The sequence below is a fragment of the Vanellus vanellus genome, assembly GCF_965231255.1.
Source record: "Vanellus vanellus genome assembly, chromosome: 5".
Lineage (NCBI taxonomy): Eukaryota > Metazoa > Chordata > Aves > Charadriiformes > Charadriidae > Vanellus > Vanellus vanellus.
In genome coordinates this window covers 28,058,917-28,085,618 of record NC_138910.1, presented here as the reverse complement: position 1 = coordinate 28,085,618, position 26,702 = coordinate 28,058,917, and the positions used below count along the sequence as shown (strand labels likewise).

The window sequence follows — 26,702 nt, the reverse complement described above, 5'->3', positions numbered from 1 at the left end:
GTAATCTTTGTCCTAATAATTAAGATCATTTGTCCCTACAGGTTATTTCCTGCCTGAAACTGAGGGCTGTTGCTGTGCGAAGGTGGAAAGCTGAGCCAGCGAGAGCGGGAACAGAGAGACAGCTTCTCATCACAGCGTCGCCCACCTCCCACGCGGGAATGCACCTCCTTCGCAAGGGGAGAACCTTGTTGCTGATCACTCCAGGACCACCTGCAATGCCTGCTTTCACCCTAGGAGCATCTGCAAGGGTTCCTGGGGCAGGGGAGGAAGCCAGTGGGCATGCCAAGTTTTTGGGGTGCTGGGAGGAAAACCTGGAGACTCTAGGAGCAAAGCAGCAGAGCAGGACGTCCGCGCAGCTCCTCTTGCCTCCTGTGGTTCCTCCGGCACCTGTGAACTTACAAACAAGCCCCACAGAAATGCTGGGACAAGCACGAATCTCTATTCCACTGCCCGCTAGCAGATATGACTATTTCTTGCCTGTGGGACTGGAATAGCCAAACCCCACGTGCCTCGTCTCACTTAGGCAAAGATCCCATGTGGCAGATGTGTATGAAAAAACACATAAAAGCATTATGTGCTTTATTCCCATAAAGCCTGAACTGGTATTCAAGAAGAGGTGGGGCAGACCTCCAGCTATCCTTGGCCCTGCATGAAAAGGACAGACTCCATGACCTCTCAAGATCCCTTTCAGAGCTTCCCTTCCGTGTTGACTCTGGTAATTACTGGACCAGGCCACTATTTGCACTAGAATGCTGCTTACACATTTTGTAAGGAAATGTGCACCATAAAGGCAGTTATATATTATTATTATTATTACTGTTATTATCATTATCATCATCCCAGTTATTATCATTAACTTAAGAACTGCTGAAAGATGGATCATGGCTCCTCGGGAATGTGAATAATGTTTTTCTCAGGGGCCTCGGCAGCCCAAGCGGTATCTGCAAATGAAGGAGAGGAACGAATCAGCCACAGCAGAGAAACAGCTGCGGAAAAATACGAACCTATTAACTGCAGCACCACCCAGTGTCAGCATTGAAAATATCACATACCAGAAAAATACCAAGTTTCTACAGGAATTGCGAGAGCGAACATTTAAACTTGTTGGCACCTAAATGAAAACAGTTTAATTTTTAAAGTTTTTGAAAAGCCGTGTCAATGTCTGGAACCTGTAAACCTTCTTCCAAGTGTCAAGATATGTCATGTTGTGTCAAGATAATATTAGCACTTTCAGAAAACAAAATATATTTCCAATTAATAAGGGAATACTTTATAAATAGGCATTTAGATTTAAAAAGTCTCAACATTTTGAATGGCACAAGCTCACACACAACTACTCAGCAGCTGTCATACACTGCGATGTTTGCAAGGGTCACAGCTGTCAGCATGGGTGGGGATTTGCTTCACCTAACAGAAACGGGCACAGCATGCGGCAGCCACCGACAGATGCTATTTCAGTGAAAATCTTCCTCTTTTGTAAGTGTGTTATATTATTGTAGCTGTGTCATAGCTCCTTTCTTGTATTAGAGGACTCGATTGCACCCGGGTCTCGAGAGTCCCATCCTCTGGCCACGTGCTGAGATGGCTGGATGTCCCCTTGGGGCTCTGGGTCAGGCGAGATGGGACATTGTCATTGGGGCCAGCCAGCAGCTCCGATGGAGCTAGGGACACGCTTTTGCCTTGTCAACAACTGTCAAGGACTACATATCTATGACATCACCACCTTGTTTTTTCAGGGTATAGTAAGCAAGAACAATGATCGATGGCTTTCTTGACTTCCAAGCAACGTGAGATTCTCAGTCCCTTACTGTTAGCAATTATCTACAGATGCCCTTACGGGCTACACAAGACAAGCCAAAGAAGTGTCCTTCTGCTCCCCAGAGCTGGCTGTGCTGGCTGATCCGAGATCAAAATTTTCAGCTGGAATGGAGAGACACGGCACTTCCAGGTAAAACAAAGACACCCTCGTAACCCATGTATTTCCATGGTACATTTTGACGGTAAAAATGCTCGCTATTTTTTCGTGATTTTCACATCCTAATTTGTCTTGTCTGGCTGCAGCCACACTCTGCTGTTCGCGCCAGTACCAGTAGCTGTGCTCATCCCTGCTGAGCATCTCTACCTCGGCAGAGCCAGGAGAAGGGGGAGCCCTGTGTTACCATGGCTTCCCAGCCCGCTTGGCTCAGGGATGCTTCGGCTGCTGCAGGAGCACATCTTTGGCCTTCTGATTAATTGTGTCGCCTTTGGAAATGGGACGTAGGCTGCCAAGTCACTTGTGCAAGTCTGAAAATGTTACCGTAGTTCATGTGTGTAAGCAGAGCTCATGGCCGTGGAAAGGAGAGCACTGAGGACAAAGCCCCATCTCAGAGTGCTGTGGCCAGGCAAGATGAGCTGGATGACCATACTCCACACTTCCCTTGGGGCTTCCACCCCATGGATGTCCATGGGAGCCTGGAAATCACCATCACCTGCTGATCTGTGTGTGTCCTTTCTGAATGTGGATACCCTGTTCTGTTTTTCAGAGACAGATGTTGTCAGCTGGCTCCATGACTACATGAAACAGGGGGAAGCATTCTCTCCCTTTATTTCTGATATTCCTGATCATAATCATCCTGATCATGATTTGCTAAAAATGTAACAACATACATGCTCCATCCTCTGGTTAATCCCAGTTCTCCTGGTGATTTGCACAAACAATGATCCCATGGCAAACTCCTATAATCGCATCACTTGTCCTGCTGAAAGACCTCAGTGAAAAATGGGCCACATGTAGCACGCACTACTGAATGCTATGTCATAGCAAGCCGTTCAATGGCTAACGGCTACTAAAATGATCATGTAGACCAAGCACCACCTGCTGCCCAAAAAATTAAGCTCTTTCAATCCATAACTACAAACCCCAAGCTGACTTCATCAGGCTTCATAAAATAACCTGCTGAAATTCTGAAGCAACCCACAAATAACCTGCTTCTGTGGATTTCCAAACCTTAACACTAGCCCTGACCAAACCCCAGAAATTCATGGCTGCTTTGAAGTTAAGTATGAAGCAGTCACATCTATCGCTTCCAGCCCTGCGTCGACTTTGAAATGTGTAGCACTGCTTTCTGCTCTGTAACCAAACATGAGCCCTTAAACAGGCAAGATAAAGTGTTGTTTAAGCTACCCCAGAATTAAGAATATCACATTAGATTCTCCTCACTTCAGCTTGGTAATTAGTCGTACGACTACCAGAATACAAGCCTTGACCCTAACGTTCAGGAGAGCTACCGAAGACATTAGGATGAAACCTTCACTTCATACGAGCTTTTACTCATTTTTGAGACCTTGCAAGAACACAATGTAAATCTGATCCCGCGGTCCTTATTCTCTCATATTCTCCTACAGACTTCACAAAAGCACAGCAGCGCTATTCCTACCCCAAAATTAAGAATAAGGGACCTGGTTTGAGGTAAAACAGAACCAATCTTCTGGTTTAGCTCAAACCAGGACAATAAGGCATACAGACGCCTGTTCTCAAATGATCTCATCGGCCTTTGGAGCAGGTAAGACACTTCTGTAAGCTTTGTTTTCACCACAGGAAACTATTTCTGGGATGTGATTTTCCTAAACTTGACCTGAACTGCCCTGTCACCCAGGTAGTTTGAATAAAACCGTTAGATGTCTTCAGACCTACCTTCCCTTTACCTCAGGGAGCCTCACCACATCAAACAGGAAAAATTCTTTTCCGAACCCTAAACTGAGTTGCAACTGTCAGCCTACAAGAGCTTAAACACCTATGGCTCCTCCAAGTTTGACAACCAGGCATTCATTTCTGACTGTACCCCTCTCATGGCTTTGCAAAATCCAGTAGAAAAGCTGCTTCTGCAGCACTTATTTTCCCAGATCCTAAACTTAACCTTAACCTCAACCCCCTCCTTTAGATTTATGAAACCTCCAATTTTACAAATAAAGCGTTTCTCAGGGACGGATCACTGCTTATCTGTCAGAAACTTACTAAACAGAGGAGGAAAACATGTCCCTGCCCCCAAAACTTGTTTTGTGCTCAGCTTTCCAGGTTTAGAACTGTCCCCAAGCCAGAAACTGGGATTTTCTGTAACTCTCTCCAGCCGCGCCACGGTGTGCTGCCCTGCCAGGCAAAGGCTGAGCTACACCCCAAGCAGAGGCAAACAACCTTTGCAGTGTCCAGACGGCATTCCTAAGCGGAAGGTTCCCTCTCAGCCCCGGGGGTGGCGGGGTTCGGGGCGGGCTCAGCCCGGTTGCCGGCGGGTCTCCTTCCCCGCCGCCCGGGAGATGGAGCTGCGCGCCCGCCTATGCCCGCCGCTCCCGCCGTAACCAACAGCCAGGAGCCCACGTTTAAACATACTGCAATTATTTAAATCCTAATCTGACCGCTTTATGCCGGTTTATGACTTTACAGCAGCCGGCTGCGGTGCACGACGCGCTACGGGCGGATAGCTGTAGACCCGCGACCTGTCCGTGTCGCTAGCGTTTCAGCCGGCAGCAGAGCCGGGCTCCGGCCAGAAGTAAAGCAGCAGATGAATAATACTGAAAGTACCATTTTCTGTTGATAATTATCTGAAAAAGAAAGTGAAATTTAGTAAGGGAAGAGGAAACCAACGCAGTCCTTATGTGATGATAGCAAAGAAACAAAATGTGGTATTCAAATCTCAGGAAAAGAGCCCAAATTAATCCAAAAATATACTAGGACTGATCTTTTCAAGAGACGCTATATGAAATACAAGATGCTCAAGTCGTTTATTAAGCTAAACATTCAGGTACAACACCATAACTAAACATTGAAATCCCATGCTTTGGAAAAAATAATCTTCAAAAATCACTTGAAAAACTAAAGCTAAATTTAGAAAGGGATAAAAGTATTTCACTGAGGCATACGTGAATTAACATCACCTAAAAAAAGCCAGAAGACAACTAGATGTATTCCTGGAGCACAGAGAAAACCCCAAGCAGGAGTAGGTAACGTATAAGAAATGAGTAACAGATGGACCAACTGGAGGATTGTGCTTAATGTAATTAACATTAGCACTTACTGGTAACGGTTAATGGTCCTATACCATCACACATCCCAAAACAAAGCCTGATCAGGGATGCATCAAAAGACACGAAGTGAACCCTGAGGCTTAAGTGCCATTTGGGCCATGTTGAAGACATTTTCATCAGTCTTCATGAGAAACTACACTGGAGAGAAAGAGGTATGAACAAGTTTCCATCTTGTATTCTCTACATTTTCTGTAACAACTACCACCTTTTTCCACCAAAATATTATATATGGTTAATTTCTTCTTGTCTGACTCTTAACTGCTACTGACTCTGAAGGATTTATGCCCCTTCAGCTCTCATTCAACACGAGGAACCTATCTGAAATCACTGCTTTGCATTTTAAGAGAGGAATCTGCTTTTACTGAAATTCAGCATGAAGCCAAAGAAGTCTTTAATATTTACCAGATATGGCTTTAAAAGGCAAAATTGTTCATGTAAATAGAAGATACTTTCAATTTTTTACTAAAATTTAAAAAATGTGTTTCCGCATGACGTTGCAGAATTGTCAGTCAGAAGTACAGCTCTATTCAAAGCGACTTGATTGTCCAGTCATAAAGCAACAATTATAAATAATAATTCTCAGCAAAACCCTTTTGTCTTGTATCTGAAAGCTCAGCAGTGTTGTAGTTTGATAAGAGGACTTAATTGAGAAAATGGCAATGTGTTTGTAGGTAATAGGCAAACTAAGATGGCATTCACTAGGTATGATGGTTGGTTGACTTTTAGCCTCTTCATCATCATGCTTGAGAATAAAATGAAAAAAAAAAAAAAAAAAGTCTTTCCTAAAAGCAAATGTTATCCAGGAGAGGTACCTTTTGAATTCTTTTATATCCACAAACTCAAAGCCAGTTTGTGAATCTGAGTTTTCCTCTTCTTCAAGCCTATCAGTAGGACAGGTTATTTCAGTGCCATCTTCTGGCAGGCATGATCATCAGGAAGACCGTGGCACTGAAGCTGATATAGGGGTGAAAAGATGAAATGTCAACACAGGCCTTTATTTCTGGCAAATTATAAAACAGAATGCCGCGATCTAGTGGCATATTTCTTTTCTGCATATGATTTGTATCATTTGTACCATGCATTGTTATCCTTCAATACATACACATATACATTTACATATGTATATATGAATTTACTTATAAACAAATAAATGAAGCACATGAAGCATTGCTATTTCATATCTAAAATATGTGAGAAAGATTTTCATTCAAACAAATGCAAATGTGAAAATAGCTTTTTAAGGGGAGTTAGCTTGCTTAATTTCACCATCTAATAAATATTTGCTCTATTTAGTCCACAATAAAAACACACCCCCATTTTCTCTGCCAGAGAAAGCAGGCAGCTTTTGCAAAGAGGAGAGGAGGGCCTTTATCATCACTTTATTTGCTGACTTTAAAGCAACCTCTCTTGTGCCATCTTCGAGGATATATGTGCTGAGACGAGATGAGGACAGAGGTGGAGAGAAAGGGAAACTTGTACAAAGATATTACTGCAATTCCAGAGCAGAACCAAGCATCCACAGACAGAATCCTGCTCCCACATACGGATAGCACGGTCCTGGATGACAAACACAGGGGACCATTCAGGAGACACCAACGCTACTGCTGTGAGCCTCCATGGCCCCTGCAGCCTGTGGAGCACATTTTAATTGTGGAAGGCAACTGGCAGCTGGTATAAATTGAAGACATTCTTCATCTTCTCTAATTTATTTGGAAAGTTGATTGGGAACGCAGCAGGTAAATGAGCACAGAAATGGTTTTAAGTTACCTTGTTTTGTTGCCTCCCCCACTCCTCCCACTCATCTGCACAGCACTACCCTCATCGCCATTCATCTCTCCGCCACAGCAGTAATACACCAAAGTGAACTTCTGTACAGGTACTCCATTTGTTTTCTATTGCCTGTATGAAGCAAAATATTTGATCAAATGTATTTTTTTTCACTTCATTTAATTTCCTAATCACTATATTTCATTGAAGGCTTCTTTTCAGTCCCTTGTTAACCATCTCACATCGTGGTCAAGGATATTATCTCCAATTTGCATCTTAATGCAAAGAAATTAAGATGTGTTCTCTTGCTGTTAACAAGAAACAAAACAAAAAAAAACCCACCTTGTTTAAGTTCATTGTGTTTAATGTAAGGTTTACATAAGAATTCCAGGCATTTAAAGAAAAGAGGTTTTCTTCTCTTTATAGAAAGAATTCATAGAAAATACTAAATTTTGTAATCAAATAAATGTTAGCATTAAGGTTATTAGAAACAACCCTCTGATGGTTGAAAGTGATTGTACATTGATCCTGTTGGCCGCACCTTGGAAGGAGGAGTTAGCTGCAGAGATGCAAGAAGTCCTGTGTCACTAGTGATGGATCCTGAACGCCACCTTCTCCGAGTCTGTTAATGTCTCTTGCATGTTTCTTCCCAAATATCACTTAGTGAATCCTTTTACAGAACCCACTCCAACCTGGTGTGAAAGACCATCAGAATATTTTCTTCCCCACGGAACTCGCTAGTTTTGTTTCTGACTACAATAATGCTGTTGCCCGGATGAATGAAAGCTACCGTCTCTTCAGACTAAAAATGTAGATCTAAGCAGCCTTGGGCATCTGTTCTTCAGAACGAACTAGCACAGGTGATGCATGAGGGGGAACTTGGAGTGAGAAGAAAACACATTGCAGACGGACGGTGCAGTGGGTAGGATGACATGGGCTTAAGCCGTCCAGGGAAACTTCAGCATCGCTGGAGACATCTCAGGGATCAGTTGTTCAGAGATCCAAACTAGGATAGTCAGGAATCCCCTTCTGCCGCTGGCTGATTCGTACAAAGCTAAAGACAAGAAGGACAGAGTAAGATAAACTTAATAACACAGTGTTCCCATACTGGACCAGATCAAAAAGGTTCATCTAGCCTGCTAATCCTGTTTTCAGCAGGTCCATCCTGGATGGTTTAGCAAGGAGGTGCAGTTCCATCAGACACGATGGCTCAACGCAGTACCCCATTGCAGCAGGAAAAGCGAGGGTCTCCTCCCACTCCCTTTTCCCCTCTCCCCTGTCTTTATTCTGCTCCTGGCTGCGCATTCCTGCCCCTTACCCTGCACTTGTGAAGGTGTTTGTCAGGTCTTCCGTGAGCCAATGGAAACTGTTCAGTGAGAAGGAGGAGTTTTCTAAACTGAGTCTCACAGGCACCAGATCTGGTTCAGGAGATGGAGCAGATTACGCCGACTAGCAAAGGGAAGAGAGAAATAGAAAAGGAGGCAGAGGGACTGAGCCCTCCTGCCTCGCGCAGCAGCAAGCTGCCGCTTTTACCTGACTGCAAGGCAGCAAAATTAAGTGTTCATCCCTTCCAAAAGCTTGGTGAGATAATGCCCTGCTCCTAGCACTGTAGCCTTGTGAGCTAGAAGACGTGCAAGTAACCACACTATTTTTACTGAGACCCCTCACGCGCTTGATATTAAGCGTGCACCTACATTGTCATATTCGGGCTCATTTTCTCAGAACGAGGTCCTTAATCAAAGGGTGGGAATACAACAGTGCTGCCAACGGACGACCAGACCGGCTCCGCAGCTCTGCTGTTGCCAGTTCACAGCTCTTACCCACATTTGTTCACATCAGCTATTGAATGAGCTGCCCCAAAATTTCAAGACATAATTTAAAATCAAAATGATCCAAGAAACTTATAACTACTTGTGGATATATAGTAGAAGAAATGGACTATACGTTACCTTTGAACTTGATTATGTACCTGACACACCAACTGAAATTGCCAGGAGTCTATAATTATATCTGTATTTTATCCTTTTCAAGAATAATTTATTATAGAAATACAAATTTCTCAGAAGTATATATTCTTGCTATTGTGAACCTTGAAAGTGTAGTTAAAAACAAACATGCAAACAAAAAAACCAACCAAATAAAAAACCCCAAACAGCTGATAGTTGCTTTTGTTTCTCCCTCTAAATCAAAATCAACATGGCCAACTTTAATCTTCAAATTCATTTTGGAAAGAATATGTACTCCTTCTATTTACTGATAGCTTTGCAGAGCACCAGTCTACCTAGAGATAACATGGATACAGAGGAACTACAGACGATAGTTTGAAATAGATCTTTAAAAGTACATCTTAACACTATACTCTATATTTCTGCTTCCACCAACACTTCCAGTCAATTTTAAAAGATGCTAGGTCTCAATCTTCATTGCCCTGCTGTTGGTTTTGAGGTTTTCTGTGTTGCCAAAAAGATCCTGCCAAATACCACAGCAAGAAGTACCGGGATAAATGTACGGAAATGCAAAAACCAGATTTTTTTTTCCACTGCTTTATATTCCCTATTGCCAAATGCAGCTCTGCAAGCCACCTGAAGAGCGATCAGGTGAGAATTCTCCACTCCCGTCAGGAGGGGAGGTTTAACACCTCCTTTCAACAGTGACTGTGCTCTGCGAAACAGTGGAGAGGAGGGTTATTTATGTGTTCTTGTACAAGCGAACATAAACAAGTGGATGCTCTAGCAAACTGACAATAGACTACTAACAAAGGGCCAGATGCTCTTATCCTCTTTCAAGGGTGAAGAGGGACAAAATGAGTAAATATTTATATTATCATAGTGGCATGTAACTGGAGCTCAGTTGTGGAGGAAACAGTGATTTACCAGCATGTTCCTCCTCTCTTGGGAATCCACGTAAACCAAGCAAAGGGTCAGCAGTGAGAAAAAAAATTCTGACAGAAGGACTAAGCCAGATGAGAGAGCTACAGGTTTTCAGGACGTACTTTTCTCTGGGCTCGGAAGATGACTAGCAAAGAGACATGTTTTCCTGGGCAAGAGTCACCACAGATGAATACGAAAGGTCTACCTGAGCACATGAGAGAAGTGTATGTGCATCTGGCATAGCCTCAGCCACAGCACCTCAGAAATCTTCTCTCCTAGAGCCTCGGACTAAAGTTCTGCATTCAGGATCTCTCTCTGCAAGATGACTCCAGCCAGAACATCCTTAGCTATCGTGTCACTGGCTGCTTGTGCCAGAACTCCACTAAGGCCAACCTTCCTCCAAAGGCCACCTGGCAGGCTACAGTGTGTAGATCATTCCTCATGTACTGTTTTTTTTCCAGCTTGTCCACCCTTCTCCCACAATTACTTAAAGTCAGTGGCGATCAGTTCTCCTGCGCTGAGCACCTGAACAAGGCTTGCAAGCCCCAAGCGCTTGGACCCTTGCATCTGCCCCACTGAAAGATCACAGAAAGTTATTTTTGCGCAAGAACTTACAATAAAATGTTCTGTATTTCAGACATATGTTTGATCCCAATGGACACTCGCCTTTGAGAGTCTTTGGAATGTGATTGCAGGCTGTTAATGTCTATGTTGTGCTTGATCTATGTCCCAGGGCCTTAATATGTCCGTAATTCATTTAGGCGAACGTTAAAATTGCCCCCAGCCAATGGAGGGCAATTGAACCACACTCTCTGCAGGAACTGAGAGAAGAACAAAGATGCTTTTTGGATGACAAGTTGTCATCTTTTCAGTGCACCTCTGGAGTAAAAAGAAGGCAAACAAATGTTTTATCTGATGCTCGTCCTGTCCTTTGTGGATAAGAGGTTGAGACACCAACTTGAGACACAGAGAAAGAGCTCATCATGTGTCGGTGGAGTGTTGGGGAAAACACACTCATAGCTGGGGTGGTTAAAATCCCAGGAGAATCTCTGAAAAGCAGTCACAAGTGACGACACAAACTCTTGGGCATTTCCTACACTACTGTGAAATACCAGTGGCAATCATGGGGGTAAACTGGGAATGATGACAGGAATGGCAGAGGAAGGCAAGCACTCAAAATGTGGTGCTGTATATAATGAAGAATATCACCAGATGCACTTAAAATGCTTAGCGAGAGTTTCAGTTGCCTAGTTTTGTCCTATAGCTGTAGAAGTTACGCTGTACGGTGATGGGAAAATGATTCTCCATCATGCCCAGCTCTCTGCGGAGCACTTAAAGCACAGGCCCAGGTGTGAACTCACTCCGAGAGGTAAAAACAAAGCCGCATTATGTAATAAGATTTAATGATTATTTGAATCTCTTTTTCCATCCCTGTGGATCATTGATTTAACCTTCCTTGTTTTATTCTCGGAATATTGCTAAAACAAGTAATCATGTTCTGAAATTAATCAGGATCATTTTTTTATAACCCTGTACGAGCGCTTTGACTTTTGCTTTCTCTCTCTTCAATAAAGGAACGCTAACAGAACCGGTATCTTTGCTGGGAACTGCAAAATATTTGCAAAATGTTCAGATTGCGTGGCCACAGGGAACAAACGCATAAGCTATTATGTGCACAGCCTGGGGTTCAACCATTATTTTCTCTCAGAGGAAAACAAAAGCAGACCTTTTAAAGCCACCACTAAGGAGATTTCTATTTAGAGAATATGCAATAACTCATATTGAGACAAGATTTTAATCTCAGCAAAGCTTTGGATAATCTGCTGGCACCTGTGTTTGCTGCTCTTCCACCCCATTGCACTGCTCAGACCGAGGGCCAAAGGCCGGATCCTGCAAGTGCGTTCGTGGCAGCGGCCCCGCTTACGCGAGGGAGAGTCTTGGCAGGAGAGAGGCAAAGGTTTTTAAGCATCTGCCCCCAAAAGCGTCACCTCTGAGGAAACGAAACCCATTTCATCGTCTTTTATATTCCTTTGGAGCCTCTTATTCTTTTTGCCAAGTATTGCGCTAGTCGACGTTATTTGTTGCGGTACATATCATACCGATATATTATGTTGACTTGCTTGAGGAAAAGGGGTGAAGTATGGACAACTCTGTCTGAGGGAAAAAGGTAGAAAGGTATTATCTAGGATGATTTTTGAAAGAACTGGGAAAGGTTTTTTGGATGTCGATCTAAGCTACCGCACACATCAGCCTGTGTGTGCTCAGGAGAGATTTTTCTAGTGGTGTCACGATTCAAGCAAGCGGGGGACATTTTTGGTACTCTCTGTAGATACCATTACAGATACTGTGGATTCTTGTTGCTGCTGAGGCCTCTGTGCCTGACTAAGATACGAACTCCAGTTAATAAGCATCGCGTTTGTAAGAGTTCAGCCTCTGCAGCTCAAGAAAAGAGAAAGAAATGCAAAAAAATATATGGGTTTATGTATGATAACTTGGGCATGCAGTGAGTGATGCTGTAAAAGGAGATCTCGTGGCTGGGCATAGGAAAGAAAAGAAAAAATCTACATCTGATGTATCTTACATAGGTTTCATCCCCTTAAAAATGAGCATTATTCATTTGAAAGCATTAAAAATAACATCAGCTTTCTCTCCTCCTTTGATTCTGTGATTCATGCTTCCCATTTTAAAGTCTACACCCTGTGAAGAGGAGTGCATTACCAAGGAAAGGAAAGAGGCTTGCCAGGGACAGAAGGTAATTTCCCGTAGCAGGTGCGTACAGCAGGTGGTACGCAGTGTACCTGCAACGAAAAGGTAGATTTAGGCTAAGATTTTATTTAATATGGAAAACTTATTGCATCCTGAGCCACTACTGGGGACGTGCCAAAAATTGTGTCTGCAGCATGATTTATTACGTGAAAATACCACCGAACTAATCAGTGGAGTTACTAATTAATACAAATCTGCATTTTTGCATAAGCAATTAGTGCAAAGAGAGTGCAATGAAAGAGGAAGTTTGACTCATTTAATCTCAGTGTCTATTCAAGCGGAAAGACCCACTAGGGCAAGGCACTAGGATCTACATTTGGATTTTTTTTTCCTTTTGATTAGTTAAAGGAACTAAAAGGTCAAATTATCAATATTTAATTCAAATGGAAATGCATTTGTTCAAGAGGAAAGAAAACACTTTATTTAAACAAGGTGGGACTCTGGGGGTAAATGCCTGGATCAAAAATAATTAGATTTTGCAGTTATAACAGCATCTAAATCCCGTCTGATAAGAATCCTTTTTCCTAATAACAGAGGTGGTTTGACACTGATAGCAAAGACTGCTGATGTTATTTAAACTCTAGCTCAGGCGGTAGCTGGCCTACCAGTACAATTTAGACATTTGCTTTAATGGTACGTACTTCTCTGATTTGTTTTTTTTTTTTTAATCAATTTGAATTATATTTTAAATCTATCGTGATTTCATAATTGTGTGCACTTGACTAAAAGAGTCATTTAAAAAGCTGATAATTAAACCGTGGTGGTGATGTATTTTCCATTAACTAAATAGAAGTTTACATTTATAGAATTAAAACAACAACAGCATTTATCTAACGGGGAAAGGCTCAATAAAATTAATACACTGAGTCTGAAGGGGAAAAAAAAAAAAGAGCAGAAAAGGCACCTTAATCATTCGTACCAATTTCGAGTCCAGCTGTACGTGTATCCTAGTGGGTAGCCTGTGTGATGCAGGCACTCCCCAGCCCCAAACTGGTACCAGAGCGGTATTTTAAAGTGTTATTTACCCCCCGTGATTTCCGAGCTGATGGTTGCTCGGAGCGTTCCGCTCGCCTCCCGGTCCCCTCCTCTCGCCGCAGCGAGGGGCGAGCGGGGGAGCCGGGCGATGGGTCCGGGCGGGCAAACCCCAGCTAGCCCCCACCGAGCCCCGGCCCCGCAATGGGATGGGATGGGATGGGACGGGCCGAGCGGGGACGGGGGGAGCGGGTATGGACGCTTTCCCTTCTTTTTTTTTTTTTTTAATTTTTTTATTATTTAGGACAACCCTCGGGCTTCGTGTGCGTGCCCCGCTAGAGAGAGGGGGGGAGCGGGAAACGTGACAGCGAAAGGAGAGAGCCCGAACAGCCCGGGCTGCCCAGGCAGTAAATCACTCGCTAAATTATGAGCGCGGCTTCCTCTCTCCAATAGCTTTAAGCTATTTGGGGAGGCATCCTTTTCCCGCACTCTCGCAGGTGCAATATGAATCAATTATCTTAATTAAGATAATGCCGCAAACCCAAGAGATTTCCTCGGGAGCGGATTTCGCGCTCCGGACAACTGTAAGGCGTTTCCACAGCGCTGCTTCCACTCCCCCCCCCCACCCCCCCCCATCCCCAAAACAAAGCCCCCTCCCGCCCGGCCGGGCCAGGGCTCAGCCCCGACGGCGCACCGCGGAGGAGCTGCGCTCCCCGCCAACCGTCCGCCGCACCGGGCCCCAGGCGGCTCCGGGGCTTCCCCCTCCCGCCGGAGGCAGCAGATGAGGCGGGAGCCGGCGGGGCCGGGGGCGGCCGGGCCGGGCCGGAGCTTTGTTGGGACGCGTGCGGTTCGCGTGCCGCGCCGCGGGGGGAGGGGGGGAGAGGGGAGGGAAGGGATCAGGAAGGGAAAAAAGAGAAAAAGAAAAAGAAAAAGAAAAAGAAAAAGAAAAAGAAAAAGAAAAAGAAAAAGAAAAAGAAAAAGAAAAAGAAAAAGAAAAAGAAAAAAGAATTCGAGAGGAAAAATAAGCAGAAGCCGAATTAGAAGCCAGATGGAGAAGGAGGAGTCTGTAGGTCGGGGGAAAAAAGAGCCGCTTGAAGCGATAAAATCCAGGGGCTGGGGGAAACGGAGAGGCAGGGAAGGTGGGAAACCGAAGCCTCGGAGCCAGGGGACCGCCCGGGTGGGGAAGGCAGAGCCGGCTGCCGGGGAGATGCGGGAGGAGAAGCGCTGCCGGAGCAGCGAGCGGAGCCGGGAGGGATGAAGCCGGCACGGCAGAGCCCCGCAGCGTAGAGCCCGTCCTCCGCCCCGACGGGCGGCACCGAGGAGCGCCTCGTACCTGCCGGCCCGGCTCCTCCACGTCCACGCGTGTCCCCTCGCCCAGCCCCGCCTGGGGCAGAACCAGCCCCCGGCGCCGGGTTCGGCGGGCTTTAAGCCCCTCTGTCCCACTGCCTGCCTCTCTATTTGTCTATCTGCCTATCGACAATTTGTTGACTTTATTTTTTTCTCGGGGAAGCTGACTGTACTGAACACGCTCAGAGGCCCACAAGCGGCATCCCGCAGCTCTCACCGCTCCCCGGGATTCAGCTTTCTGCCGGTGCCCTCCTCCCGGTGCTTTTTGCCTGCTGTTTCCCCCACGCCCCACACGCCGGGTGTATTCCCACTCCGTCCCATCCAAACGCGGGTGACATTTTCCAGCAGCCGAGGCAGGGCTGGCTCAGCCCCGGCCCTCTCCCGCACCCTCAAAACCTCTTCAGACCTCTCCCGCATCCAAATCGCCCCCGCTTCAGCAGCGCCCCGCTAACGGCGTCGCGCTCCCGAGGGGGCGGCCGGCCCGGCGGCACACACACGGGCATCCTCCCGGTCCCCGCCTCTGCGGGCAGAGAAGGGCTCGCCACGGGCGACGGCTGCCCTTAAGTGGGCAGGCACCGGCGCTGCCCTCCCGGCCGTGCCCCAGGGAAGGGCCGCAGCCGCCGGTGGCCCGAGCGGTGCCCCGCTCCATCCCGGCACACGCCGCGCTGCCGCCCCTCGCTTCGCCCGGAGAACGGGCCAGCTTGGAAACGAGCGAAACGCAGCCGGTCGCCCTTCGTGTTTGATTACCGAGGAGGCAAACATCCCCCGGAGTCCCCTCCTCGCCGCCCCGCCGGCCCCAGGGCTATGTAGGTCACGAACGGGAGAGAAACATTTTAAAAATAACCCGACCTGGAAAAAATATCTGGCGAATCGGTTTCCGCGGGGCGGAATGACTGGCTTCGCGTTTAAAGGCGAAAATAAAGTATTTCTTTTTTTTTTTTTCTTGTTATTGATTAAATCTCGGGGTAACGCGTGCCGGTAGCAAAGCTCCCCGTGTTATCATGCACGGAGGGGAAGAAGGTGGGGGGTGGGGGGATGATCTCCCTCGTTAAAGCGCATCTCTAGAATTTGGCGGCGTTTGCAAACTCCGCCGAGGCGTTTAAAGACTTTTCCAGCCATCACCCACCCAAACTCCCCGTTAACCGGCGGCACTTCCATCAATAATAAAAACAAAAAAAAAAGCAACAACAACAACAAAAAAAAAAAAAAAAAACACAAAACACAACAAAAAACGGGGAAAGCGACAACAGACGGCTGGACAGACCGAGGGACACAGCAGCCCCGGGACCCCCTAACCGGAGAAAGCCACGGGAGGGTGTCTGTGGCGGCGGGAACGATGGGGACAGGGATGCTGCGGGGGTCAGAGGCGCCCGTTAGGAGCTGCTAAAGGGGGAGTGGGAGGGGGCCGCACCCCGGAACAATGGGAACAATGCGGATCCGCGGGTCGGGGAAGGCGGACCACCACCTCCCCAGCGGCGGCGGTGCGGGCGCGGTGCGGAGCGGCCGCTCCGCTCCGCACCGCGCCCGCACCGCCGCCGGGGGGGGGGGGGGGTTGTCCAGTCGGTGACAGATGGCGGCGCCCGGCGGGCCACAAAGGGCGTGGCGGCTCAACGGGCGGGCGCGCGGCCGCATACAAATAAGGGGCGTCACGTGGGGGGTAGGGGGGGGGGAGAGAACGCCGCTGCCGCGCCTGACGTGGGCGGCCATATGGCGCGTGCCGGCGGGCGGGGCGGGGCGCGGGGCGGGGCGCAGGCGCGTTGAGGGCGGTGGCCATCGGGCGGCGGTAGTCAGGTCCCGGTGCCCTATCCCCTCCCCCTCCCGCCATCCCTCCCCCGCCGCGCATCCTCGGTCCCGCTATATAACGGGGGAGCCCGGCGCTGCGCAACCTCGGGGAAAAAAAAAAATAATTAAAAAAAAATATATAAAAATACACAAAAATACGCGCGGCGCCGTCGCACGGAGGAGCCGCGCCGAGGTTATGAGACCGTCACCGCGCAGGAGAGGCTGAGCAACGGAGGTAACGGGAAACCGAGTGTCGGGTCGTCGTCGTCCGTCCGTCCGTCCCCGTCCCCCCCTCCCCCCACACACACACCGGCGGGATAGGGGGTTGGCGGCGGTCGGCGGCGGTTACCGGGCAGCCTGCGGGGTCGGGGCGGGCGGCACCTGCCTCTACCGGAGCGGCTTCGCGCTATGTTGTCGCTTGCGGTCGTGGGAACCGGCGGTGGTTCCTGCCGGCGTGTGCGCGCACACCTGTATCCACCATACGCGCACGCATATATGTGTGTGTATACATATATATGTGTGCTTCCATACATATGTATGTAAATGTGTATGTGCGTCCACCTACACACACACACATATTATATATGTCCATGTACTTCCACCTATACACCTCCTAACTTCCAGCTCCCTCTCCGTGCGCGGCGGGCGGCCGCCGCGGTCCCCCCCCGCAGGCTGCGCCCTGGCGGGCAGGCGGCATTGTTCCTCCCCGGTGTGCCCGGGGGGCGGTCGCGACCCCTCGGTAAAGGCCGCCGCGGGGAACGGGGGGTGGAAGATACCCGTGTGCGGCGGAGACGGGAAACCGGGACCCGTCCCGCACCTGTTACCGCGGGCGGGGGCCGTCCAGCGCCGCCGCTCGCCACCCCGCCGCCAGCACCCAGCGGCAGTCCCGGGGACGGAGGCGGGACCGGGGGAGGCTCGCCGGGAGGGGATGAGCAGCGTCGGTCGGGGGAGCGGCCGGCCGGCGCCCGTCGGGGCGGCGTGGGAGCCCCGCGCAAGGCGGCGGAGAGCGGCGGGGACAGGCGTCACCGGCGGCCATCCGTCCCTGTGGCTGTCCTGCCTCCGTCCGTCCCCCCGCCTTTTCCCCTCCTCAATTCGGCAAGTGTATTTTTTGTTTATTTGTTGTTCTGTTTTGGTGATTTTTTTTTTTTTTTAAACCAAATCGTTTGGTCCACCCGCGCCGTGCCGCCCGGGCTGCCTCCCGCACGCGTAATCTTCTTATATTCCCCGCTAATATCAACGAGTTACATAATGGCATTTGAACATATGTCAACTTAATTATAAGGCAGGACCGCGGAGACAATTAAAAGTTTGCGCTGGCACCGTGGGGAAGCCGGGGCTTCCCTCGGGGGGGGGGGGGGGGGGGGGAGGGCGGGCGGAGGGGCGGGTGGGAGTGGGGGCGGGTCGCGTCGCGTCGCTGCGCGGAGCCGCGGCCGCCGGTGCGGGTGCTGACACGGCTCCTCTGTTTGTGTCTCCTCGGCGGCGCAGAGGCTCACCATGACCAAGTCGTACAGCGAGAGCGGGCTGATGGGCGACCCCCAGCCCCAGGGGCCCCCCAGCTGGACGGACGAGTGCCTCAGCTCCCAGGACGAGGAGCACGAGGTGGACAAGAAGGAGGAGGACCTGGAAGGTCTGCACGCCGAGGCCGAGGAGGACTCGCTGCGGAACGGCGAGGAGGAGGACGAGGAGGACGACTTGGACGAAGAGGAGGAAGAAGAGGAGGAGGAGGAGGACGACGACCAGAAGCCCAAGAGACGGGGCCCCAAGAAGAAGAAGATGACCAAGGCGCGCATGGAGCGGTTCAAGCTGCGGCGCATGAAGGCCAACGCCCGGGAGCGGAACCGCATGCACGGCCTGAACGCGGCCCTGGACAACCTGCGGAAGGTGGTCCCCTGCTACTCCAAGACGCAGAAGCTCTCCAAGATCGAGACCCTGCGCCTGGCCAAGAACTACATCTGGGCGCTCTCCGAGATCCTGCGCTCAGGCAAGAGCCCCGACCTGGTCTCCTTCGTGCAGACCCTCTGCAAGGGCCTCTCGCAGCCCACCACCAACCTGGTGGCCGGCTGCCTGCAGCTCAACCCGCGGACTTTCCTCCCGGAGCAGAGCCAGGAGGTGCCGCCTCACGTCGCGGCGGCGGCGGCGGGGGGGGGGCCCTTCCCGGCCCACCCTTACCCCTACCAGTCTCCGGGCCTGCCCAGCCCGCCCTACGGCACCATGGACAGCTCCCACCTCTTCCACCTCAAGCCGCCGCACGCCTACGGCGCCGCGCTCGAGCCCTTCTTCGAGAGCGGTCTCGCGGAGGGCGCGAGCCCCGCCTTCGACGGGCCGCTCAGCCCTCCCCTCAGCGTCAACGGCAACTTCTCCTTCAAGCACGAGCCGGCCGCTGACTTCGACAAGAGCTACGCCTTCACCATGCACTACCCCGCCGCCGCCGCCGCGCTGGCCGCCGCCCCCGCCCACGCCGCCATCTTCCCGCCGTCCGCCTCCCGCTGCGAGATCCCCGTCGACGGCCTGGCGCCCTACGAGGGCCACCCCCACCACGAGCGGGTCCTCAGCGCCCAGCTCAACGCCATCTTCCACGACTGAGCCTCCCCTCACGTCACCCCACCGCCCCCGCGGCAGGGGAAGGCAGGGAAGAACCGAGCCCCGCCGCTCGCCGCCGCCGGGTTTACCGGCGGCAGCCCGGCGGGTCCCGCCGCTGCCTTCGGGGGCCGCCGCGTCCCCGCTCACCTTCTGTCTTGCTTCCGCTCCTCGGAGCGACGCCGTAAATTTGGGGGTGGGGGCACTGGGATCGCGACAATTACCTGATCGGGATCACACACACACACACACACACAAAAAAAAAATCACAAGCAATAATTAGGATCTATGCAATTTTTAAACTAGCGATGGGCCAATTACAAAATATATATGAAATCTATATTTTTCAACCAACGTTTTACTACTTGTTACCTTTCCCATGCTGAATTATTTTGTTGTGATTTTGTACAGAATTTTTAATGACTTTTTATAACGTGAATTTCCTATTTTAAACCATGCAGCTTCATCAATTTTTATACATATTGGAAAGGTAGAATTATATCTAATTTATACAAAATAATTTAACTAATTTAAACCAGCAGAAAAGTGCTTAGAGAAGTTATGTTGCCTTAGCACTTCTTTCCTTTCAGATAGTTGAAGAAGAAAAAAAATGCACAATCCGGGCGATTTCTTTCCCATTAAATCTTTTTTTATTATTATTTTTTTTTTCCTTTCCCCCCTACAACAAGAACCAGATCCCCTAGGTCTTGAGAAGATATAAGAACGAGAGACTTATTTTCTATTAAAACATATCAATTCAACACACTACTTGCACAAACTTGTATATAAAGATTATAAGCAAATGCCAACACCCTTTTTAAATCGAAAGCTGCTTGACTATCACATACAATTTGCACTGTTTCTTTTTAGTCTTTGAACCCCTTGGCATTCCGTGGTTTGTTTGGTTTTTTTTTTTTTTTGAAGAGAACTTGAAGATGTTAATGTTTCCAAGCGCTATAAATGCATGATTTTATACATGTTCACACAATCCGTGGTTGTCATATGCTCATCTTTATAAATCGGAACCTAAAACTAATCAGGTTGTTAAAGTCGGGCTATATACCTATTGTAGTCGATTAGTACGGTAGCTTGAAACAAATTCAAACCATTTAATCCGTAATTAGAACAATAGCTATTGCATGTACAATGCAGTCCAGAATAAGTGCTGTTTGAAATGTAACGCTGGTTCAACTGGAATCAATCTGTACTGTAATTTTGTTTGTAATCCTGTATATTATGGTGTAATGCACACTGGGATTTTAGAAGAACATCCATCCTTTGGCAACAACATAGTATTGAACATTTGGTCGAATGTTGCATTTCTCCTTAAATGTGATTATTATTTTTTTTTCTTAGTGTAAGTAATTCCTATGGGATTATTGTTTTATTCGAATAGCTCATGAAAGGTGCAACACTTATTATTTGTAGAATAAAATTGGACTTTAAAAAGAAAAAACAACCCCAAAAAAGGGACACGGATTCTTTACTTACCGTGAGGGGCTCCGGGGGAAGGGGAGTGTTGTGTTCCGTTTGTTTACAGCGAAACCGGCCATTTGCAATGCTGATTTGTCGAATTAGGGAAACGGGGGCAGGAGCGCGGTTCGCCCGGGAGCTGCCGCTGCCGGTTCGGGCTGCGCCGAGCGCCCGCTCCGGTGGTCCCCGGGCGGGGAGGGGAGGGCAGGCTCAGCCCCCGCCGATGCCGCCCACCCGCGGGTCTCCCCGCTCAGCCCACGAAGGGAACTCGGGGGACATCCTCCAGCCCGTGGCCCCCCTCCCCGGACCGGCACACCGGGAAAATGCCGTTTCTCGCCGGCAGCAGGTGCGCCTCCCCCCTCCCTCCCCCCGCATCCAGCGCTATCGATTCGCCGTCTCCCCCTTCTTCCCAGACACGAAACATGTGTTTCCTTAATCTTCACTGATTATTCTGGGGCTTAAGAAACCCGGAGACACAACCTGCGGGAGAGCAATTCCCCTAATGACCAGGAACAATTATCAACAGGTCTTTGCCTCCGACCCACAGAAACAGATTTAAGAGGTTCCCCGAAATACCTTACGTGAAGCTCTGTCGCAAAGCAGAGGTATTTCAGAAATATTTCACTTAAACCCAGCAGAAAATGAACAGCCTTTCCTGTGGATGAGGGCATTTTTAATATTTTTTTTTTTCCCCACGAGAAATCAAGCTACTGACGTCTATTTTAAAGGTGTTTATAGCTACGGAAACCCAACGCGTAAGCGCTGCAAACCTGTATTAGTGCTGCAGCACCCTCACAGCCGGTCTTTCGTGCTAAAAGCACGCTGAAAATTAATTGCTACGCCGGGTGATGCATTTTCGCAGCATCTCCCTGTGCTTTGCCCGAGCCCGCAGCCCCGCGCTCCGAAACTGTGGCTGCATCTGAAAAGGAAGAAAGCAAAAAGCAACTTTTCAAGTACCCGATTAACCTTTCCCAGTCAGTGGCGACACAGCTAAATATACCCTAGATAACCCGAGGCGGGGAAATGAAGGACAATTTTTTTCAGATAAAATTGAGAAAGCTGACCCAGGCTTGCTCGCCTTTTGGTTATGCGCCTTCTTCTTAAACATAAGGATTCTTCTAGTCAGTCAAGGGGCAACTCACATGCCACCATCTTTTATTCAAAGGCAGGCACAGATGTTCCTTCTGCAGGGGAGGTTTTAATTTATGAAAATGATATTGTTTATGCATGAATGCACTCTGCATAACACACAGTACTTCCATCTGATGAGAGAAATACCACAGAACCAGTGCCAATGTCAGGAACATATTCTGCAAATTTAGTTGCTTAAATGTTTAATGAATATTTGGAAGGCATTTCCAAACCACAAGAAACCTTTTCAATTACCTTTTCTTTTTCCACGGTTAATAACAAAATTCAACTCCTCTAGCCAACCCAATTTACTTAAAAGATCTACCTAGGCTATCTGAATGTTTGCTACTGTGATACTTTAGAGAAAATAGTATTTTAATGTTATGAGCAACCTAATAAGGAAAATTAATTAGGCATTTTGGTAACTAGAGGCTCCATTTTACGAATCACTTGTGAGTTTTGTTATTTCAATTAGTTTAGGGCTTTTTTTCCCCCACCCTCATAAAATATTGGAGATCTTCCCCCACCCCCCGTCCCCCTTTGCTGCTGCTTCCATGATATTTAGTTTTTCTTACTGTTAATATCAAGCCAAATCTTGAAATCTCTGCTCATGACTCCCCCAGGAAGGTCTATCAAGGTCCTTTTCAACGGAAAGAATTACTCACACTGCTCCTCTCCTATGAACATATCACTAATTAACTAAGGCTACAGTGGGATTATCTAACTTCCACAGGCGGAGGAAACTCTGGGGTTGAGTCATACCCACACGCATAGTGGGTCATCCAGCGGAGGCCTAGGACTCTATTTTTATGGCGTGTTGGGACCAATGGCCTTTCCCTTCCTCTTTATGCCATACTCCTGACAACAGAAATTGTTATGCCACTGGTGCATGCTTGAGAAGACCCCTGCGAGATCTCTGCAGGTACAGTGCCTAAGTAACAGACATGACTTGCAGCTTTTCCCTTCTTGGTTTTCTGAAGCAACAGAAGAGGGTCTAGAGGTTGCAGACTCATCGTTGCCTGTGATACAGCTAACTATCACAGCTGTGATGGAGGGGTCTGAAATGGTGGAATTCCTGGTTACATCCAGAAGATGTCCAAGAGGCCGAAGCCTTAGGTTTTACCTAGCCCAAGTGAAAAATGTGTCTGAACATCAGACTTTGGCCCAGTGCCTTCAGGAGGACTGCCCGAGCGAAGGGAAAGAGATTCAAGGAGAACCAAGATTCGTGAATTCACCAGAAGACAGCAGAGCATCACTTTCTCCAAAAGATACCATTCCAGAATTTTAATAAACTAATATTAAAAAGCAACATACAATCCCAGAGGTAACAGGAATTAATAGAAATAATTCTAAACTAAGTCTTGAGAGCAAGTAAAACAAACCTTTTCTATCATCTGTAACAGTAAAAATTCTTGCAATTATTTCACTATTCTAACAGATCAAAAGTGGATCCACCATGACTTTAACAATTGCTTTTGACATATTAAAAATGTCTCCTCTTTTTTTTTTTAACAACACAGTACTTCTGTATAAAGAACCATTTTGTCAAATAGTTTTAGAAATTATAGAGTTAAATTCCACTTCTCTTGTTTATATATATAGTATCTAAAGACAAAAAAACAAAAAACCAACCAAACAAAACCCACTCAGTTCTCACTCATTCCTATTGAGGAAGAACTCACAGAAATGAAAACTTGGAGTTCTGCCTGCTGCTGTATCAAGGAAAATATGCAGAAATTGGTCTTTGTTTTTATTGACCAAGATGGGTTGTATAGTAATTATTTCAGAAATTATAAATGGTCTACACTCTTTGCTTAGCTGCAAATCACATATTACAAAAAGCCTTGAAAAACGAAGTACATGAATATGTGTTGAAACAGTGAGCTGAAGACCTACAAGTAGACTGTTCTTTAAATATGTACATAAGTGTTTTTTAAATAATTCATATATGTATTTAACAAACTGTCAGAAGCTATGCAATACAAAATTAAAACTGACAATGCTCTCAAAGCATTCTCTTAAGTATTTAGGTTGCCTACAGGGTATGTAAAACATAGAATATCAGCCCTGGCTGTCAGTTTCCTAGCTTGTAGTACTTCGCAGCATAGATTTAACTGCATTGTATAAATAAAATAGAAGCAACTAAGATTTAGGCTACTTTCCAACATTTTGGTGAAAGAACAATAGAAAACAAGATTCAGAGTAAAACTTTATTACCTTAAAAAGATAGCATATCAACCTTAATGCAAAGAAAAAATAAAATGTCTTAAGATCAACACATTCTCATTTTATGTTCCTTCCCATTATCACATTTTCCTCTACTCTGAATAAGATCAGTTTCAGCTCCTGGTGCTAATAGGGAGGACTTCAACTTCAGACTCCATTCTTGCTGCTTCTTTTTCCTGCATAATAAATTTCACTCGTTCTCCTCTTTGCAGAGGTTTGTCCATCTCCAGAACTTCAGACTTTCTTTTCCTTAACTGCTCTTCTTCCTCATATTTTAAATGTTTTCCTTCTCCTTTTCAGACATATAGAAAGATGTATAGTAATAGTAATGCTCACTTCTCTAGACTATTGGTGCCATTTTTCTTCAGAATAATTTATGACTTCACTTATTCTGCGTAATGTCTCTTCTTCAAAGTCAAGGAAAAACAACACAACAGACATGAATTAATATTGAGAACTATAAAAGATTATTTTCTAGAGTAGCAATATGAGAAGGGAACATAGTTAGGAGAGCTAATATTTGGCAATGAACAGCTGAGGTATAAGTGACTACACACCAAACCTTCGTTGTATAAACAGACACCGTAGCCAGAAAAACATACAAGCCAAGGGTATGCTGCCAATTTTGAAATTCAGATTTCTCCAGAAGCAAATCTCTATGAACCACTGAAGCAAGCCAGCTACCAGAAATGTCCAGTTGAATCCTCCAGAATGGACATAAGGTATTTTCCCCACAGCATTCCCTCATCTCTTCTTGTCTGAATTGCCATTCCTTAACTTTAGCATCACATGCCCATGAATCAAAAACTGGCCTTCCCATTTCTTGCCTATTCACCTCGTTGCATTTTTCTACCCATTTTTCTTGAGGGGAGAGGATTTATTTTCCAATAGCATGCTTTACCTGCTTGCTGTCCTTCAGTAAACACTAGCTGTACTTCCCTCACTTGCTATTTCTGCCAGAGGTTGTTCTACCTCTGCTCTTTCTTCACTTCACAGGGTTCTTCTGGAAAAGACTTCCGAGACTCCCACAACTTCTTAGCATCTAAACAGCAACAGATTATTTCCTTCATCCAGAGATTTCACTGTTTATTAAGGGGAGGTTAGCTCACCTCTGCGTTTCCTACTACCTCTTGTCTGGGCCCATAGGATGCTCCCCTCTCCTAGTTGAGCCACCTTGAGCACAGGCACATGCATCCTGGCATGGAGCAACATCTTCTCCAGGTCCAGACTGCTGAGAACAAGCTCTAAGAAACCACGAGGGGGGATTTTCTCTCCCTCACTCAAGACCTGTGTTTAAGAAGAGACTCCTACCCCTGGCATCTGCCTTCATGATATTGCAGCCATGCCTGTGACCCTCCCCACAGACTTGATACCCTTGCTTGACCTTGGATCTGCCTTGGCAGTATATGCTTCCTTGGTGGCTGCTAGGCTAGCACTGATGCTGGTTCCTGTCACCAGACCAGACCCTAACCTGCTGACTCTGCTTTTCAGCTTGATGTTGGACTTACCTCATTGCAATGGGTTTGTCTAGCCTGGACTTTTGGCTGAACTTGGCTATGCACAGCTCTGCTCACCCTGGTCAAGTATATGGGGCCCTACCTGACTTGTGGTCATTTTCAGCTCCATTCCTTTTATAGGGCAGTCTGCCCTCACCACTTCTTGATATCCCTCCTGTGCTTCTGGCTGTGAGATCCCTGAGGGCACTACCGAGCCTTAACAAACCCTGACCAGCCCCATCTGCAAGCCCCCACCAACCCCGCCCAAGGGTCTGGAGCTCTATTTAAGATCAGCCTGGAGCTACCAGCTCTTCTGTTACAGATGCTGGTTTCCAGTTCAGCTATGGCCCTGCTAATCCAGATCTGCAAACTGATAGCCTGTCCTGGCCTCAACCCCGCCTCATCATTGTGAACTTGCCTGATGATTTGGATTCTTGGGGGATTCTAGCATCCTCCCTGGGATACCTCGTTCAGGTACCACCAGGTAGGCCCTGGACAGAAAGGCCCCTGCCTTGCTAGCCCTGGTGTCCCTCTTTGCACCCTGGCCCTTAGGGATTAGCTGGCCCTTGCTGTGCTCTGACAAGGGCTTTGCTCCCCTTTCTGGCGTGCCCCCCACCCCCTTTTTGCCCCTTTTTCTTTCCTTCAGCTGTTTGTTTAAAACAATCAAACAAAAAATATTAAGACAATTTCTAAGGCAGCTCCACTGGCTCTGTAAGTAACTAAAATGAAATAATATAGTAACCCGGGATCCAGACTATAAAACACAGCACAAAACTGTTTTGCGGACTCAATTCTAGGATTATTTTTTTTTATTCCTGGTATAGTGTAAGAATGCATACTTTCCATACTTATCACTAGAAAAAGAGAACAGCTATGTCTTGTAGAGAACTGCTGATGAACTAAATGTCCTTGTGCGCTGCATATTTAGTCACCCTTAAATCAAAGAAGGTAAATTAATTTCAAAGGCAAAGAGTTATTTCATGTATGGAAAACACTAAATATTTATAAATATTTGAAGAATACTTCTGGAGGCTATCTGAAGAGCTGCAAAATTTAATTTGCAGTATTCATCTAAAAAAAATTCCTTCAACTTAAACCTTATTTGGAGGTGAATAGGGCATCTCGTATGTTCACGTACCTGTTGCAATTGAATCAAAACGCACATGAGAGAACAGGAAAGTAAAACACATTTTAGCCACTTTGGGTGACTTGCAATGCTTTCTACATCATCCCTATT

The 26,702-nt window shown here is 47.3% G+C and overlaps 1 protein-coding gene across 1 annotated transcript; it reads left to right on the top strand.

Annotated features, from left to right (window-relative positions):
• Positions 1 to 18,050: 18,050 nt before the first annotated feature.
• NEUROD1 (neuronal differentiation 1) lies at positions 18,051 to 19,145 on the top strand (the record flags this gene model as incomplete). Its single annotated transcript, XM_082483496.1, has 1 exon — positions 18,051 to 19,145. The coding sequence occupies exon 1, from the start codon at positions 18,057 to 18,059 to the stop codon at positions 19,143 to 19,145; it is 1,089 nt and encodes a 362-aa protein (XP_082339622.1). The 5' UTR covers positions 18,051 to 18,056.
• Between the last annotated feature and the right edge of the window lie 7,557 nt (positions 19,146 to 26,702).